Genomic DNA, 19,993 nt, shown 5'->3' with positions numbered 1-19,993 from the left:
CCTAGCTTCCCCAAGCATGCCTGGGCTTCCAGTGTCCCATGCACCATTGGATCTACCATGTGCTGCCTGTGAGCTGGGGCTGTATCTGTGCAGCTAGCACCCCACCCAGGTGGCCCTGGGATGCACTGCCACCACAGAAGGAAGTACCAGGCCCCCCCACAGCTCAGGGGCTGCTCAGCCTGGCAGTAGCTGGCCTGGACAGGCTTTGCCGAAGCGGGGAACCTGGTAAGGGGCCCGATTCTTTTTTAAAAAATTTTATTCTGGAGCCTACCTGCATCTCCTGCAGCCAGGAAGTAAGCTGCTGGGGGGGTCACACAGCTCCTGAGCTGTGGGGAACCCCGGTGCTTCCCTCTGTGGTGGGCTGGTCCCGGTGGGCACTGCCACCATGGAGGGAAGCACTGGGGCCAGGACCATCCCTGGGGGGGAGGGGTGAATCAGGGTGATCGCCACAGGCCCTGTGTTTTAGGGGGCTCCATGGACAGTGCTATACAGGCATTGCCACAGCCGCTGCATGCCACTGGTTCTGCGCTTTGGCTGCTCCCCCTCAGCTGCTTGCCACCCCCAGCCCCACACAGGTTGATATGCCCCAGGCCTTGTACACCCCTAGGGATGGGCCTGACTGGGCCTTCTGCAGCTCAGGGCCCGCTGGCAGCTCACCTCCGGGCTTCTTATTCTGCCTGTCTGGAGCACTTTGATTGGTTGTTTCAGTAAGCATTGTGATTGGCTGCTGAGACAACCAAGCAGAGTGCTGTGGACAGACAGAATAAGCCTGTTATACTAGATGTTATTCTATGTCATGCATGCCTCTTGAGGGAGTAAAAGGTCTCACAATGATTTTTAACTGCTGATTTCAATTGACTTCTTAATGTGTACCTTTTTTAATTAGTACTTTTGTACACTGCAGCTGGGCTTCTTAGATAGTTGTGGACAAATCTCAAATTCAGAGGTTTGGAAAAGCTGGCATTTCTCCAGGAAGAGGATGGGAATGAGCTGGATAGCCTGAGAGCACCAGGAGGAAGGAAATTAAGAATGGCCATTTTTTTCTATCTTTAAGAGTCCCAGCTGAAAGAAACAAGAACAGAGACAAGCTTTCACTTCTCCCCTATGCAAGTTGCCAATCCAAGGTTTTTTTTTTCACTGATAATATGTAAACCTTTTACTGACAGTCAGTTTTTTTTTTTTTTTTTTACTGAGACCTGTTTTTACTACTAAGTTTTACATAATGTAAATTTTATTCTTCTGCCAGGCCCTGACCTGTTGGCAGGTCTCAGTTAGAAGGGCTAGTTTGAATGTAGGCAACACCAAGCATAGTGAAATATAAAAGTGTGGTTGTCAGTAAAAAGCTTCCAGTAAAAAAAGCAGTTTATTGGGTTGGCAACTCTCCCCCATAGATTCTCTGGGCTGTGTGGATGCATTTGAACTCTCTCATAAAAATGGGCTGTGTTTACATGTAATAAACACATGCATACAATATACATTAATTTTAATAGACATGATTAGAGATTGAACCATAATGTCACTAAACTGGATTAAAATGGATTGCATAAGTATGTGCAAGTACACATCTAAATAATACTTGGTGCATAAAATATCAACTACTAGATCTGATTAAAATTGGTTCTCAGTTAATATTAAGTACATATTATAATGTATTTCTTTTATGTGGTGATAGTATACAATTTATATATAGATATGCATATACAACCCTTTTTAATTTTGATCACATATAAAAGCATATGCTTATGTATGAATGTGTATGTGCATATACTATATTACACAGGTATTATTAATACCTCTAAATATCTCTTTGGAGGTCACCAGTAATTTAATTGGTATTTAAAGTTCTGCATCTCAAACCCATCTAGTGTTAGAGAGATGCTGTAGCCATGACAGTCCAGGAAGTATGCAAGAGGCAAGGTTATTGAGGGAAAGAGTAATATTTTCTCCCTTCCTCTCCACACTCATATACCCAGAAACCTTTCTGCCACCGCTTTGGCTTAGTCTTTTGAACTTCACAATATGGCCTTTGCATCATGGAATCAACCTTGGCTTCTTTGATCTGTCCCAGGCTTCTTACCCATGCTGATACATTATTTTGGCCTTCATTATCATAGATAACAGAAAAAGGTGACTGATTAGTTTATTTGTTATTTGCGCTGTGCCAGGTTTGTTTTGCACTTAGTGTAGCTAACACAAAACATTTTCAGTGCATGCAAATTTCATTGAAGTATATGTAATCCTAGCCACGGTGCTACCCACAGCCACGTTCAGATTCAGGGTCCTGGGGTGTCAAATTGTCTCAGTCAACCTCCTACCCCCTAAGGCTGGGGCACTCCATGGAGTGCTTTCCACACACACACACACACACACACACTGGAGTACATGTAGTTTATTTACACAGTTTATTATTTACAAAACTGTCAACATATGAATAAGGTTAATAGCAGAACAGGATATCAATAATCTAATTGTCAAAGCCAGGTATCGATGAACTAAAACATTCTACAGACTGAATCAAAGACATCCTCCTGCTTAAACCTTGAGACTCCAGTGAATTTTAGCAGGAGCACACACAGTTAATGCAAACATCAGCTCTTCTTCACACTGGCAACACAATAACCATGGCTGGTGCTGCTGCTCCAGAAAGTCCTGCCCTGTGCTAGAGCCTGCATGGGGATGAGAAGCTCTCCTCTGCTCCAGCTGTCTGTGGTATCTGCACAGAAACACAAACTGTCCCCCCTCCCCAAAAGCATCTCTCTCCAGTTCCCAGACACGGCCCCTTGTGATGATAACTGAAACAACCCTGGGTTTATCACCCAGCCAGTCCCAGGCTGGTTCTGTTAACTCTCCCCAGATCAACACCCGGCCTTCCTAGGTAAGTCTACTTCTCCACCCTTTTTTCCTCCACATGGGTCCCTCTGCTTCACAAAGGGAAAAAAGATACCAGGTTGTCTTCTCCCCATCACTAAGGGCAGGTTCGCGGTACAGGGTGGTTCCTCCCCCAGCTCTGTGGTCCTGGGCGCCTTCCCTTCTTTGAGACTGGTTGAGGTCCCCCCCAGGAGCCAATCAAAAACATACATATCCTCTTACAGGCATCAACTTTCTGCAAACTTTCCCACCCTGCCTTGCAGGGATCCTGAGCTCTGCTGCAAATCCAGCAGCAGCTGTTACGCATATAAAAGTACGTAAGTGACTGTCTGCATACCTTTATAGCCCTTGCTGTACTTGTGCAATCAGTGCAAAGCTTCCTGGGAGGTAGGCAGTTACTTCCCCTATGTTCCTGTTCTTTTCTACAGTTTGGAGACTCAGCTGTGTTATATGTTGAATGACTTGCCCAAGGAAGTTGAAGGTTAGGCTGGGAACTGAACCTGTTTTCTGAATTTTAGTTCAGCACTCCATTTGCTACTAAGCTGTACTTCTCACCTGTGGGCTCTGAGGTGCAGAGACATACATCTGATCACTAGGGCTATGGCTACATTAGAAGAAAAGTATTTTAACATGCACTGAGTTCTTAAACGTATTAAAATCCTGTGCAGATAAAAGCAGCTAGGGTTTTAACATAGGGTTTATTTCCACATGGTCACAACTGATACAGCAATAATCTTGTCTACAGAATGATTTTTAACACATTGGCTGGCACAATTAAAAGAAAAAAAACAAACCATTTTTCATTAAAGAAGACAGGACCTAGGTAGACCCATTTTCACCACAAATGGCAGGGATGCCAGGCATTCTTCACTCAATTCTCCCTGCCTGTGCACATGCTCATGCCCATGCCCATCCAACTTTTCACTCTACCATTCAGTAAAACTGCCTTTGTGCATGTTTAGAGAAAGGACTGGAGCTTGTGTCACAGATCATGTCTGAAATGCTTTTCAGCTAATTCAGTGGGGGACCTGCACAGCTAGCTGAACTTTCCCACAGACCTTCTTGTTTTAAAGTGCTGTTGCCCAAAGCAGTTGTTTTATTTCATTAGAGCTTGGAATAACTGCACCAACCTTTCACATGTTTTGTAACAAGCTAGGGTGGGAATTATTTTGCTGGAAAATGCATTGAATTTTTGATACTGTAATATATGACCTGAAAGTGCCTGCTGGAGATGTTGCCTCTTCATTTTTCAGTAGTAACTTATGACTATTATTAGAATTAGTAGGTAGATAGTATTTAAAATGAATTATGTGGCTTCTTAATGTCATAGCAAATAACAAAAATAAATTAGTAGGTAAATTAGCATATTGATTGTCTGGATGAAGTATGCATACTCTGGCAATAAATAACTTGAAATATTATTTTTTCAAGGAGCTTTGGAGGTCTTTTGTAGCCCATTTTTATAGTAATAAGGGAGGGCTATAGTTTACCATACTTTGGCTTTATTAATTTGTTTTTCAAGACATAAGTTTTCAGGGTTAATTGCATCTGATGCCTCATTCTAATCTGCATCTAATAGTCAACTATTACTAAAAGAGAAAGTAAAGCATTATATAATCAGTTTTTCCTTGTGCTTTTTTCTGGAGAACAGATTAGGAGATAATGCACAACACATCAAGTGAAATTACAGCATGCATTTGAGCTGTACTCTGTAAGGATGTAGCTTTGCTGCTGCTTTTTCTTTTTGTCCATTCTGAACATGTTCACTTTGATCTTTCTTGAGTCTTTCTACTTTTTGGGAACATTGGTTCTCAGTTGCACTGAAGTATCAAGCTCATTTTCTCAGGTTGAATAGCTGTCTGGAATATGTTTCAATAGGTTTGTCTGGGGTACATTTTGACATGCGTAAAACACATAATACATATGGCAATCATAATTCAATGCAGAAATAGCCCACACTGCTACCATGGGCATATAGATTTGATCTCTGTGTGTTTTCTAATATACATTTTCCTCCCCCACTCCCAAAATAAATAATACATTTAGGTGTATATCTTAGTGCTATGTGTGTGTCTGAGAGGGAGAAGGACAAGAATTCAAATAGTGTGAAATTTGCATTTCCTTAGTAGCATTTTTAAAATCCCTCTGAACCTTTTTCTTTTCATGAAAGGAACAGGAACTCAGGACTTCATCTGAGTGAAGAGTTCCAAGTCTTTCATCCATTCTCTTGCTTAGAACAGCTTCCTTCAGGTGTAACAATCAACTTCATTTTCCTTATAGCCAATTAAGTTGTAATAGTTGCACTTGCATGCGGGGAGGCAGGAAGCTAGGGATAGAAAGAATTTGCTTTGCTGGTGGGAGCCTGGAGACTCCAGCTGCTGTTGCAACTGGAGGAGCAGTGAAGGGAATGTGGCCAGGCAGCAGCCATCTATACGTGCATGGGTATTAGGGCACAGTAAGCTAATTAAGGGCAGAGTGATTAACTGCACTGAAATGCACATATAGATGGTGACTGGGCACGGGCCAGACTCCTGACTACTGCCTAGCCACTTGACGCCACAGCTTCTGCACCCTCATGCCCCAGCCAGCTATTCTACTTCTCATTGCCACTACCCAGAGCCTGGGGCTGACCCTCATCCCCCACTACTAACCTGGGCCTGCTCTGCCCCAGCTCAGATTGCTGCTGCTCCAGGTTCACATGTAGATGCTGCACTTGGGAGCAGTTTACTGCAGCTCAAACAGCTCCAGAGTTTATTGCTTCACCTTAATTTCACTTGTAGATGCACCCAGTATCTTCTAACTTGTGATAATGAGGCTGTAATGGAGGGTGGGAAGAATGCGGCTCTTCAAATTACTGTCAGAATAAAAGACATAATCCTTTGCAGAGGAAAGAGAGGATGAAATGGGCCAAATGTTACTCTGGAAACGGACATTTAGTGAGAGGAGCTGTCTGATGAGGTTTGCTTTCATGCTGTTGACTTTCTGTATTGTCCAATTTAGCATCTTAAGGTCAATGAAATGTCTAACTCTTCCTGAGGGCTTAACAGTCTGAGAAGTCTGTAGTCTGCACCAATTATCCACATTTTGAAAACTGTACTGATTTTACCTTTGCGTTATGTTTTAGGCTGCCTGTTTGAAGATGACCTTTGCAAACCTTTTGAGATCTGCATAAATGGTAAGTCTGAATGATTTGTTTTGCTGTCCAATCTGCCCTCTTCTGTGTAATTGCATAAGTTAAACTCAATAAGTGGAAATGAAGTTGGAAGTGAAGTATGTCAATTTGTAGTAAACTGCTATTTAGTAGTAGTTGTTAGGTAGAATTAAATCCTCTTGGCCCTAGTGAGCCTTGTGACAAAAAGACCCTTTCTTGGTGAGTAGAAATAAAGATGCATTGAAACATGCTGATTTAAAAAAATGTCATAGTACAGAATTGAAATGGCTGTTCTATCTCTTTATTTGTTTCCTTTTCTAGAGTACTATGTTAGTGATCGCGTGTGTCTATCTGTTTTTCAAGATGGGTTCTTTTATTATTGTAACAAAAGATGGTTTCAAAGGAATCTTTCTCTGTATGCAGAGAATATGACCATTTTATTCAGAACACACTGTTTTCCTTTTTACATTTTTATTTGAGCTACCCTTCAACTGCAATAAGCATCTTTTATCTGCTTTCCCTCCCACCTTCCCTGCAGTGAGACAAGAAAACAGATACAATACTATGAATGGGTGGCTTCAGATCAGAGTCCACTGAAGTGGTAGCATCAACCTCTTCAGGGTTGTTAGTGTCCTGTGTGAAATTGCTTCATGTTGGGTTGGGGGATACACTTTTAAAACATTTCTATTGCTGTAAAAATTTACAATTTGCAAATACATTATTATAGGTTTCTTACAAATTGTTGTACTCTTCATGAACGAGTGCCATAGAATATAGGAAGAGACCATTGCTTCAGGAAGTGAGATGTCGCAGTCACTATTTTATTTTAACACAATGCAGATTTTAGTTACTCATTTAATCAAGGTACAGAAGCATTGGCTAAGTGGAGTGGAGGCTGCTCAAGTATGTTGCTCAAGTAGGGTCTTTTATGCAAGTAGGGGTGGGTATGAAAAAGAGAAATATGGGGGAAAAATAATACAGAGAACATGCGAAAGAATACATTTAATCCTTCAGTAAATGCTCCAGTTGACTTCATATTTAGTGGATGCATCTAAATTAAACACTTACTGCAGACTTGCCTAATTAGCTCCGCAGTAAAGCATCATTATTTACATGAGCTATTAGGTCAGAGTAAACCAATTAACTCCTCTAAGATAGTACTGCCCAACAAAAGTACTGTTCTACAGCAGAGTTATTTACTCCACTGCAACGACTGTGAAGATAGTGACTGGGGCTGGCTGGGGCATGAGAGAGCCAGCAGACAGCCCTGCACTGTAACAAGCCCTTATGTTCTACTCAACCCCTCTGCAGCATGTTGAGCTGGGCAGGAGCAGCCCCGGGCTGGCAAATTGAACCCTGGACCCTCTGCCAGCCGGCTGTGGCTGCAGGCACACATGTAAACGCTATGTCCAGAAGCAATAAACTCCAGTGCAAAGTGTTCCAAAGTTCATTGCATTTAATTAATTTCACATGTAGATGTGCCCAGTGACTGCTAAAATAACCTGTAAAAGAGCACCACATATGCTCAGACTGCGTTGTTGGATATGAAGGAGAGCTGCGCATTTTTTTTTTTTTTTCAACTTTTCAAACACTTTTGTTTTATCCAGTGGCTAGTTGGAGACTGGGAGGTATGAGTGTCTATTGTTTTATCTAGCAAAGACAGTTCAATGAGCTCAAAGGATTTATGCAACACAGATGCGGTTTCAACTGCTTTCACTTCTTTATTAACAAGAAGACTGTACAATAACATTGCACACACAAATTGTGCCAGTAAGGTTCAATTTCCTTTCTAGTCTTTCTGTGTTCAAAGGTGAGATTTTTAAAGTCCTCAACTTTTTAAAACTTTTATCTCGGAGGCAGGTACTCCTGGTGGGGCTTTCCCCAACACTTTTCCCTCCCTCAGCCTGGGCAGGTGGGTGGGAACAGAGTGCATCCCAGGGCGTGGTGGCGGAGGGGCAAGGGGCACTGCCAGCCCCCCACCTCGGCTCACTCTGTGCCCACTCCCAGGAGCAGGGCTGGGGGGCGAGGGCAGCAGTACCCTTCTGCGTGCCCATGTGTGCTGTCCAGCAGGGGGACAAGGGGAGCTCACACGCGGTAGCCGCTGCTGCTGCACCTCACGCTTCTTGCTTGTGGCTGGCGGTGGGAAAGCTGCATGGGACCCGGGGTATGGTGGTGTGGTGGTGGCCACTGCATGTGAGCCCCCCCGGCCAAGCACACATGTGAGGCCTGCAAAGGGGCAATGCTGCCCTCATCCCTGCTCTGAGAAAGCAGTGTGGGGCATGGCAGCAGTGCAGTGGTACTGGTGGCCTCTGCCGTGTGAGCAGAGGTGCAGTGTGGAGGCAGCGGCTGGCAGTGGTGAAGTGGTGGCTGCCAGTGGCAGCATGGTGGGTAGCCACTGCATGCCAGCACCACTGCACTGCCATTGCTGTGCCTCATGCTTCTTGCCCAGAGCAGGGCCAGGGGCCAGGGTAGCGGTGCCTCTCTGCGAGCTGCACGTGTTCACCTGGCAGGGGATTGCGGGGCTCGCACACGGTGGCTGTCACCGCACGCTGTGTCCCGTGCAGGTTTCCCACCCCCAGCTACAGGCAAGTGGTGTGAGGTGCGGCGGCAGCAGCACAATAGTGGTGGTGGTTGCTGCATGTGCCTCCACTCTGGCTGGGCAGCATGTGTGCCCCTCATCCGCCTGGCCCTGCTCCTGGGAGCGGGCACAGAGTGAGCTGAGGCAGGGGGCTGGCAGTGCCCCTTGTTCCTCCGTTACTGCGCCCCGGGGCATGCTCTGTTCCACCTCCTCTCCCTGCCCGGGCTGAGGGAGGAGAAAGTGTTGGGGAAAGCCCCACCAGGAATGCCTGGCAAGCTGGTAGGCACTCCATGTCTTCTCCCAACACATCCTTGCTCCCTCAGCCCCCAGCCAGCTTCTCCCCCCCCACCTCCCCGTAGCGGTAGTGTGGTGGCGGTCGCTGAGTGTAAGCTTCCTCCTCTCCCCAGCCGGGTGGCATGTATGTGGCCTGCAGAGGGAGACCACTGCCCTTGTCCCCCCCCCGGGAGCAGGCACAGAGATGCACTCCTCCCCCATTCTCAATCTGCCCCTCACAACCCCTTCCTGTCTCCTAACACACACACCTACCTGCTGGGGTGTGTGTGTGTGTTTGTCTGTGCCTGTGCCTGTGTGTGTGGGGCCGGGGGCTGTTGGGGGAATAAGGGGCACGAGCAGGATTGGGGAGGCTGTGGGGGGTGGTGAGAGGGACTAGCAGGGCTGTGGGGAGCCTTTAATTTTTATCACAGATTTTGGATTTTTTGTCAGAGAATTTGCAATTTTTTATCAGAGAACTTGTGATTTATAATTTTTTTTTTTTTTTTTTCTAATCAGGGAAAACCAGGATCCCTGCTTATCACTTCCTCTTCCTGCTTCCATGTGCCTCAGGGAGTTATAGTCCATAGTTGCAGCCAGCAGTATGTTTGAGTTAGGGAAGGGGTGTTTAACCCCTCTCCCTGGCCCTAGACCCCAGCCAGGGTTTGCCTGGGGGGAAGTCCCCCCACTGTAAACGGCTGCATCCCCAGCTGGGATTGCAACACCCTTCCCCCGTCAGCCAGCCCTCACTGCACCAGCTAGGGAACACAGGGGCTAAGCTGGCTCTGCTTTCTGGAGCAGACAGCACAGCCCAGCCCAGCCCAAGGCTGGAAAGCACGCTGGGGGACTATGTTTTAAGTTCAACCAGGAAGGGGTCTGGGACAGAAGGTTCATAAACCAGTTTGACCCGAATCAGTTAAGTCTGATGCTACGTTCAGCCTGATTACCTTAACCAGCTGCAGCCATTTTGAAACTGGTTTATGTGCACTGAACTTCTGTTCTGTTACAGGTTTAAAACAGTTTCTGATCACTTAAACCGATTTATGTGTAACTTCTGTCCCTAGCTGGAGTATGAGTAAAGCTGCTGTGGGAAGTAAGGAAGGGGAGAAGCAAATGGAAATGAAACTCATCTTTAAAAACATCAAGGGAGCAGGATTAGCATCACTAGGGATAGATAAGGTTATTTTCAAGCTTCTAAAAAGATCTGAGAAATATGGTATGGCCCCTCCCAAGTTATTTTTTTGCACACCTGTGTCCTATGTCATTTATTTTATGCTGCTGTACCTGAGAATTTTTGGCCTTGGTGCTGAGATCTCTTTTATGTTTACTTAGTGGCTTCTGCAGCATTCATTCAGTATTAATTTTCTTCCTTAAACTTTTTATCAATTTCCTGAACTACACTGACTCATTAAGTGGGTAAAAAGGAGCGTATTGTTTTATGTTTACTTTAATACTTTAAATAGAGAAGTAGCCAAGCAAGAAGACTTGGTTTTCCTGGGTTTTATTTACTGAAGCAGGTATTAAAAAAAAAAAAAAAAAGAAGAAGAAAAGGTTTAGATGTCTTTTGACTGCCAATCCAGCAAACCAGTTCATGATGCTGTCTCTAGAATGGAGGAAATTTGTACTTCTACTTTTGTGAAGGGCTTTAAGATCTGTAGCTGAAAAGTGTTAGATGAGAGCAAGGAACTGTTATTTCTAGGCACTACTGGAAATCTGCGAACATAACTTTGCATCCCAAAGGCTGGAGATGGATGGATGCTTCCAGGTGAACTCCTACAATGCAGATGAAAACAGATAATCAGACATTTCAAGGCTAAATCAAATTGGAGTAAACAGACATATTAGGAATAAGAAGAGAAGATCAGAAAAAGCTGGGGGCGAGAGGTAGTAGAGTTAATGTGTATGATAAAGTAGGGAAGGAAGGAATTTTCATAATCCCTTTTTGACCGAATGCTACAGAAAATCTTATACTGTTTTGCATAAACAGTTTTACTTATCATTTACAATGTAAAACCTGTCAGCTTGCTGCTGCTGCGCAGCTAATCAAATTACAGAACACAAAGTAAATATAGAGTTGCTGATAGAAAATAGTAGCAAATCCAGTCTTGTCCTTTCTTACAAAATCACACTGTGTATTGCATACTTGTGGTAGCACTGGGGAAAACAGCATATGGTGCAGACAAGGCCATTAGTTTGAAAATAGCTATATCCCCAGCTTTGTGTTTCTCCCTTTGATTAAAGTATTTGAGCTGCTCATATTGAGAGCTGGTATTATTTCCTTTCAAGTAATCTCCAGATCATTTGCTTCAGTCTCCATATATATCTGCTGCTTTCATATCCTTCTTTGGATGCTACAATATCTTCACTTTCCGTCAAGACAGCATTTAAAAACTAGGATGGTTTTTATTTATGGAAGATACAGTGTTGTTGCAAACCTACTTGCAGCATGAAATCATAACAGGGACTGGGCAGGCAAGATCTGATTGCAGAAAATAACTGTGTGAGGCCAAGCAAAAAAGTTAATTAACTATAGTGGCTGTGTATCGTTAAGTCAAGCCTCATTGACGACCACTAAACCTCTCTCAGGAAGACATGGTCTAATGTCTGAAATAGTGTTTGAAGACGCTGTGTCCCTGAAAGCCTGTACAAACAGTTTTGCCCGGCTGAATCAATATTGTTTTATATATGCAAGCTATACTTGTTAGTAGGAACATAGATTAGGGCACTATATTGAAGCCTTCCAAGCATGACAGCACAAAGCCATGAACTTATCCAGATCTGGATGTCTCCAAATAATTTAGAATATTAATATCTTTTTAACCTGAGGATGGGAGCTTCCTTGAACATTTTCAGATATTAGTAATTGCATGTGTTGATGACAAGCCATAAATGGTAAATGTGCTACAGATGATAAGGGAGTAGAGTAAGGATCCCGGAAGCAGTTTCTTGAGTTTAATGCATTACGCTTTGAGGTTTTCTAGATCATTGCCTACTAGGATGGACTTGTGGAGGGAGAAACACCATAGCATTGTTTAGCTAACAGATGTTTAGACTGCAGCTATATCTGCATCAACAAGGCATTACAATTAGGAAAAAATCAGAGGTTTTGTAGAAAGGTTTGTAGAAATCTGTGTATGAACATCCTAAAGCTTCTCAGTAAGCATCACTATTTTTTAAATGCAAATTCATGTTTTAATGGAACTTGCTTCTAATGGTACTGCTATCTGCTTTTATCTTAAAAAATGTAGAATTTTTCTTCTCCAAGCATGTCAGAACATTTTACAAACAGAAATGAAGTCTAACACCAGCCAAGACAGTGTTGATGTCTCAAGTAAAACTGATGCTGTGATGTCTAATCTGACTTCTAGAAGAAAAGTTTAGAGAGTATATATGTGAATGAAACCACTTACTTTGGAGGTTCTCCCATAACCACTTGCGGCATACAGAGATCAAACTATGTTCAACCTGAATATTCAAAATTGAATATTCTTCTGAGTACACTGTACACAGGAAAGACACTTTTCAGAATCAGATATTAAATTCAGGAAAGAAGCAATCTTTCATATCTATTTTTAACTCTGAAAATAGCTTTGGTCTGTGAAAATTAAAGGCTGTGGGGCAGTTGTATGTATCCATGTTTTCAAAAGACATAAACACCTCAATTTACTGAAATCAGTAGGTGATGGATACATGGATGCCTTTGAGGATCTAGACCATAACACTTTAGACTTTCCAAGCGCTTGTGGAGACTTTAAGTAATGTTTTCAATATCTTGCACGGTAAATGTATTTTCAGGTGAGGAGATTACATTTAGTGCAAATTTTCAAAAGACATTCTTGGATTTTGGGTGCCTGACTTTAAGCCCTACCTAGCAGCTTATTTGGAGAGTAACTCTGAGGTGGTTTTCAGTTGTTCGGAAGCTTCTTGTACAGTCTCAGTTTTGTCACTTTCCCTTGTTAGAGTAGCAATGAGAACATGAAAAAGCTGATTTAAATGCAGGATCTGATTATATTGTCAAAAGCCGTACAGATGTATATTAGGTCTTGTCTTCACTGTAGAAATGCAATGTTCCTTACCTCTTAACGAATGTTCATGAACTATCTTGAGATGCTAACACAGTGATGACAAAGTACTTTAGTTTTACCATAGTCAAGTCCAGGCAGCAGCATATAGCTGACCTTGCCTAGTTTACCTCAGAGTGGCCACATCTACACATGTGCTTTATTGTGAAGTAGACTAATTAGCTGCAAAGTAAAGCATCACCATCTACATGTGGGATTGGTATTAGACTGCAGTAAACTAATTTATGCCCGACTAATTTACTGTGATTAAATGCATGCGTAGATGCTGACCATGGGCCTCAATTGCACCCAGCCAGCTGGGGGCTAGACTTCTGCCTGCCACTTAGCTTCACAGCTCTGCACTTCCAGCACCCTTGTCCCAGCCAGGCCCTCTGCTTGATGCTGCCACCCAGAGCTGGGGGCTGACCCCTGGCGCTCCCTATTAGGCCTACTCTTCCCTGGCTCAATGTGCTGTAGTTTCAGGAGAACATGTAGACACTGCACTGGGGAGTAGTTTACTTTGACTCAAACTGCTGTGGAGCTTTTTGCTTTGCATTAATTGCATGTGTAGATGCACTCAGTGGGCATGTCTACATGTTCATTAATGTGCCCTAGTTACTGCACATTAAGTTTAGTACTGGAATTAGTACTTGGTTAACCAATGTGCAGTAACTTGTGCTATTGCACAGTAGTGCCAGCACACGGGGTTTTGTGGGGTTTTTTTGTTGTTTGCTTGTTTGTTTTTTTTACACTTACTGCACAGTAGCCTAATAACACGGTTTTTGACCAGCACACTACTGTTCAGTGTTGTTAGGCTACTACTCAGTAAGCATTTCATGTTGACACTCCCAGTAACACTTAAATGCCTTATCTTCACTTTTTTATTTCAGGCTAGCTCAACTGAAAGCAAAAATTAAAAAAGCTGTTCCTTTTTAAGAGTGAGGATGAGGCCTGTGTCTCTTCCAGAAAAGATGTTAATCTTCTGCTATAATTTCAAATTCAAGTTGAAACTGGCTAAGTTCATAATAATGATATTACTGGTAGGATAAAGGAATTAGCTAGAGGATTAACTTCAGAGCTTTCGTTTGGCTACAAGCTGAAGGAAGAATCCCAATTCTAATGATACTTCTGAAATACTTGGATGCTCTAATCTTCTTTAGGAAGAGGTGCCTACCAAGGTAATACATACACCCTGTGACATCTAGCACGACTAAATGTAATGTGCTTTATTTGGTGCTATCCTCAGGACTCACTCATACTGTCGCTGTAAATAATATAGCATCAGTGTAACATAGGTATCCTTTGAATCTGTGTCCTGTCCCAACTGCTTTGTTTGGCAGGCTTGGAAGTACTAAACATTCCACAGTGCAGGCGACAGTCTTCTCTGTCAAAGGCCTGTATCTCAGTGCTGTTCCCTCGACATGTTCAAGAGTCTGGTTGTTGTATATACAGGGTCAGATTAACCATTTTTCTGGCCCTAGGCAACAGCGGGGTGGGCCAGGGGCCAAGGCTTCTCCCACCAGGGTCACACCCAGACCCCCACCTCCCAAGAGCTTTTAAAAAATTATATACATAGTATCTAGTGTAAGCTTTTCTTCACACATCTTAAACCATGTATAAAGCCTAAACACCTGTTGCAATAAATGCACCTGCACTCCCATCTGCAGTCCTTTCCCTAACCCAGGGATTCTCAAACTATGGGTCACGACTCCCTGGGGGATCATCAGCAACTTAAAGGGGGGTGCAAACTTCCCAAGGTGGGTACGTGTGGCAGCACAGGGAAGCGGTGTGTGGTGGTGGCATGGAGTGGTAGATAGTGGTGGCGGCTGTGGCATGTGAGCTCCTCATCCCCTACCGCCACTATCCAGCACTGAGGGTCACGGTATCACAAAATTTGAGAACCCCTGCCCTAACCCAATCACAGTCTCTTAGTCCTAGCCCCAATTTTGGGGTTTACATTCTCAGTTTGTTCACTATCCTTGTTGCTTCCACTGATACTGCTGCTGTCGTCATTGCTGTTTCGAGGTCTAGTTGTATTGCTGTCCTCTTTGTTATCCCTGTCCTTTTCTTTAAACAAAAAAAAATAAAAATATTTTGTGTTCCAAGCTAAATTCAGTCCAGAACCATAAGTGGCCCTACAACCGGCAAACATTCTCCACCCCCACCAGGAGCTGAAGATATTTCCAAAGTCTTTTGGCCGGCATCCTATGTGCAGGCCCAAGCCTGGAGGCTTGGGGTTCAGAAGCCCCCAAGCTTCATCTGCTCTCAGCCATATGACTGTGGGAACAAGCTAGGGAGAAGCCTCTCATTTCCATAAAATGGGCGTTAAGACCCAACAGCTTTGCAGGTACTAAACCACTCTAGTTATCCCTCTTGTTATCTATCTCGATATCACTCTAGTTATCTAGCCATCCACTCCAGTTATAACACTTGTTATCCCCGTCCTTTTTTAAATTTAAAATATATTTCTATATATATACATAACATCTATCATAAGTTTTCTCTCACACATCCTAAAACCACATTAAGAAACCTGTGCTTCCTTTTACCCACTCCTCTGCACCTCTGCGCACTCACCCCCATCTTCACTTACCCAAATTGCAGTCTAAACCCCGATTTGGAGTTTACGTGCACGCTAGTTCATTCTCAGTGACTGTCCTTGTCACTGTCACTTCTGCTGCTGCTGCTGATCCTGTTGTAGTCCTTCTTACTGTCTCCAGGTCCAGTTGCATCTCTGTCCACTTCTCCCGGGGGGTCTTTGAACAACCTGTGCTGTGTCTTCTCCATCCTCACTCACCAATTTCCGGTGATAGGACTGAAGTTCGCTTAGAAAGATTATAACACAATTTGTTTCCTTAAGCTCACTGTGCCTGCATAACAGGAGGTTCCTGCGTTGCCACAGGGCACTCCTGACACGGGACACAAACTGGTCAAAATGTGTTGTCTGGGACCCCTACAGCTCAGTCAGGTATCTGTGCATAGCTCCCTTGTCATCAGCCTGATTCCTGTCACTCTTTCAAGGAGCCGGCTTACCTTTTCCCACACGTCCTTTGCATATGGGCAGAGCCATAGGAGGTGGTCAATGGTCTCTGCTTCTTTGCAAGTTTCTCTGGGGCAATTGGGTCGAATCCCTCATCTCTCCCTGTACCTCTGTGCCCTCACTGGGACTACTCAGTGCGCTGTCAACCAGCTCAAGTTCCTGTGGTCCTTGCAGAGGTACTTATGAAAGATCTGGTTCCAGATGGTTTGGCAGTCCTCATCAGGGAGTGCCTCCAAGGTTGATAACCTGTCTCTGACTGCCCTCTGTATTTCGTTATCCCTGTCCACGCTAGGCTCTAGCAGGAGAAAGCCTTTTCCCTTATTAGTGCTGCCATTGAAGAGGTGTGTGACCTGGTTCTCACTCCCCCGCTCGTGATTACGGTGAGCAATGTGGAGTAAGTGAGGGGAGGACTCACTTGCATAGTTCTGGTATGTGCAAAATAGGCACGCAAATAATGTTTGTTTTGTATTTGTTTACTGTGGCTGGCTGATGCGTAAAGGAGAACTGGGTTAAAATTGAAAACTAACTCTATTTATTTAGTAGTATTCTTTCCCCAGGTATGTGGGGGAGGGGAGGGCAAGGGAAGGAAAGGAAAGGGTGGTGAACAGGGCCATTTGTGCTACTGTGGAGGGAAGCACTGGGTCCCCTTGCAGCTCATGGCACTAGGCACGTGCCTAGTTTACCTGTATGTTAATCTGGCCCTGTATATTTAACAACCTTTTTTAAAATTTTTTTTTAGTTTTGGAACAGAACCGTTTTGTTTTTCTAAGGGTGCTGTACTTGTTACATATGGGATAAATGCTTTATTTTCTTAACTGCATAACACAACATTAGTTACTTGTTTTTCAGCTGAGTGCATGAAGTAGGTAAGTACTCTTCAGTTCTGCTGTTGTCTTTGTCAGGTGATTGTACCTGGTTTACCTGCAGAATTGGTGTAACGGGGGTCATGTGAATTTCAAGGCATCTATTCCAGGCATAAGGCCTAAGAAACGAGGTGACTGGCCTTCATGAGTTGGGAGGAGTTTAGTGGAGGCTGTTCCTGTAGTTAATTAAACTGGGATAAGTGTTTACTCTTGTGAGCTCCTAGGCTTTTTTTTCAGTCTTAGGCTATGCATGTAATTGGAGTGCCGAGTAATAAGCCCTGACTTTTGTGCAGGACAGCATTGCCACCAGTGAAGTGAGTTCATTGTGAGTTTGGGGGTCAGCTTGAAGGTTTCTTATTTTTGGTGCAGCAGTGGCTTTGTTTGATTTCTGGTTTTTAATATTTTTGTGAGGTACCCCATGGCTTTTAAACAGATTCCTACAGAACGAAAATGCATAATTATTTAGCACTTCTCTCCCACTTCCTAACCCTGCAATTTCTTTTCTTTCCTGTTTACAACCTGTCAGCCAAATGATGTGCTGGAGGGGCTGTAATGTGGATGAGTATCTAGAGTGAATGTAATATCTCATTTTAGATTATACCATAATTTATAGAATGTAGGGTTCCTAATTTGTTACAACCCTATTGATGTAAAGCCGAGTATTAAGAGTTTTCTCGGTAGATGTGACCCTTTTATTTCCAGGATTGTGAATTATATTGCAGAGCGATGCCTGTTTTTATTTGCTGCTTTCTGGGCAGCAGATAAGTCTGAACAGCTTAGAAAAGCCCTATAAGTTATGAAAAAATTAATACTTCTGCACATGCCTATATTTTGTAAATACCAGATTTGTTAATATTTTGGTGCTAATGTATGGTCAGCCCCTTCACTGTCTCTGTATTAAACTCGTTTGCAAAAGTTTACTCAGCAGATTTTCCAGCAACCATTGCCAAGTTTGATAAAGAGTTGTTTTCTGTTTTATTGTTCTTTTATTACACTTACAAGAATAATAAGAAACCTTAATTTGACATCCGGGAGACTATGAAAAAGTGCAGTCAGTTTGGAAAAGAGATTAGGGAGTCTCAATAAAATTTGTGCCTGATGAATCATGAAACATGAGAATTTGAAAAGGACAGCGTGGTCTGAAGAGACAGAACAGAACACCAAGGAACGATGTGCTGGCAGTGATGTGGAAAGATAGTGAACGTTGGTTTGGTCTGAACATCCTGGCAGTGTCACTAATTACAGAGTCTTCATGTCACCACCCTTTCCGTCTGACATTGGCTTTAGGAGTCGATGTAGCTGCACCTTGAACAAGATTAAAGTGTTTGGTTTATGGTACGTGGCTTAATTGGGCAGATAGCAGTTTACTCCTTTATGGAATCCTTTAAGTATCCTGTAAAGACCCGGATGAACATATTAGAAAACAGGACATCATAAAAAAAATTGCCCTAGCAAAAAATAGATGGTAGTTTTTTAGTGTGGCCTAGTGATGACTCTTTTAAGACAGTTAAACCTAACTGTGTTTAAGCAGGATATGAACTTTGCTTTCTGGGGATAAAAGGGTACTCTTTGCTTACCACAGCATAATGATATTCAGTTTCTAAAGTTTACATTTCCATGAAATGGTATATGATGTAGGAGTTACATGCTACAGTAGCTTTGCAGTGGGTGTGTGTTTCCATATGTCCAATGTCTTCTCCTACTCAAATATCAACCAAGCTATAAATATTATGCAGGAGCAGCAGTGATTAATCCAGTAAAACACAAAGCACTGAACAATAAAAACTTTCAAGAGGGAACTAGACTGCAGACCTCGAGCACATAAGTTTGATGGCTGATACAGTTGCACACAATTTTTATTCTTAACATGTACCATTTAAAAAAAAATGGAAAACTCTAATAATAATAATAATAATAATCATCATCATCATCATCATCATCATCATCATCATCATCCAATTAAATGGCTTGTAAAAGTGTGGAATAATGTGCTTGACTACCTGTGCATTAGAACCATATCTTCTTCTATAGTATACACTATTTATGACTGTGGATATCAGCCAAATTCTGAACGACTGAGTTTTCTGTGGGGGTGGGGGAGAAGGGAGGCCATTCACTTGTGTTTAATATTGTATTCTCCAGTAGTTTCTGAATTGGGATTTTTCAGTTGAATCCTTCAGTTGTAAGGACTGATCTGCTGTGCTGATACTATGTCTCTTTGCATAAGATCAGAGCTTTTCCAAAATTCTGCCACTCCCCAACTGTTGTTCAGGGGGTTATACATTTGTTGGCTGCTTTCCATTCATAATACTGCAATGTATTCATTAATAACAAGATGCTCAGGAAATGGACAGAATTTCATATGGACTTCCTAGCACTTGCCAAACATAAATTAGTTTTCACTTGCAATATGCCAGCATGGGCTGATCGAAGATTTTGAAAAGGGGACTGCAGCTGGTGTGGCACATAATCACATAGAACACAACACTCTTTTTTTTCCCATTAAAGAGAAACAAGATGCTTTACTAATATGTGGGTGGCCTAACAGTGTACTATTTAGTTGAAGATCAAAGCAAAAGCAAATTTAACTATTGGAATGTGTACTAATTTGGTACATTATATAAAAAGTTTAAAAATCACAAGCTAGGCAAAAAGTAGCAAAACAGTCAAAAGATATTGTGCCATTACTCTTGTAGTCATTACAGTTAAATGTGCATCTCTTACTCAGATTCATATAATAAATTCTTAGACTTCTTATGTCTTGACAGTGCCTCCAACACTTCACTGTCAGTCATTTCTACACCTGAGCTAACATTATCACACTTAACATAAGGTTTTTATCTAGAGCTCAAAAGAGTGCAGAGCTGTGGTATAGAAGAGAGACATTACTAGGAATGGCTAACAGACAGTAAAATTGCAGAAAGGATAGTTTGAATAGTGGAACATCAAGACTGCTACAAAGGATAGAGGGTCATTTAACACCTGCGGTGTAGGGACAGATAAGCAGGGAGATAATGAGCAATGAAGTCAATTGACTCTCTCTCAGCGCTGCCTGAACACAAATGCTGCGGTCCCTTGAAGTTAGTTTTAACATTTTTGGTGAAGTAGGAATCAAAGGGGGTTGCCACTGCATCCCGCCTCTCTTCTCCCCGTCCTCCTCCC

General features: G+C 43.0%; 1 protein-coding gene across 1 annotated transcript in view; it reads left to right on the top strand.

Moving 5' to 3' along the window:
- Positions 1-5,306: 5,306 nt before the first annotated feature.
- The window catches only part of PTPRN2 (protein tyrosine phosphatase, receptor type N2), a 1,174,657-nt gene continuing 1,159,970 nt past the window's right edge, over positions 5,307-19,993 (top strand). Inside the window, exons 1-2 of the mRNA XM_019507947.1 lie at positions 5,307-5,310; positions 5,993-6,043. Coding sequence (XP_019363492.1) covers positions 5,307-5,310; positions 5,993-6,043 — 55 coding nt within the window. The remainder of the gene's footprint in view (positions 5,311-5,992; positions 6,044-19,993) is intronic.

This window comes from Gavialis gangeticus, unplaced genomic scaffold, assembly GCF_001723915.1.
Source record: "Gavialis gangeticus isolate Ggan-Ray unplaced genomic scaffold, GavGan_comp1, whole genome shotgun sequence".
NCBI lineage: Eukaryota > Metazoa > Chordata > Crocodylia > Gavialidae > Gavialis > Gavialis gangeticus.
This window is presented reverse-complemented; position numbering and strand designations above follow the sequence as displayed.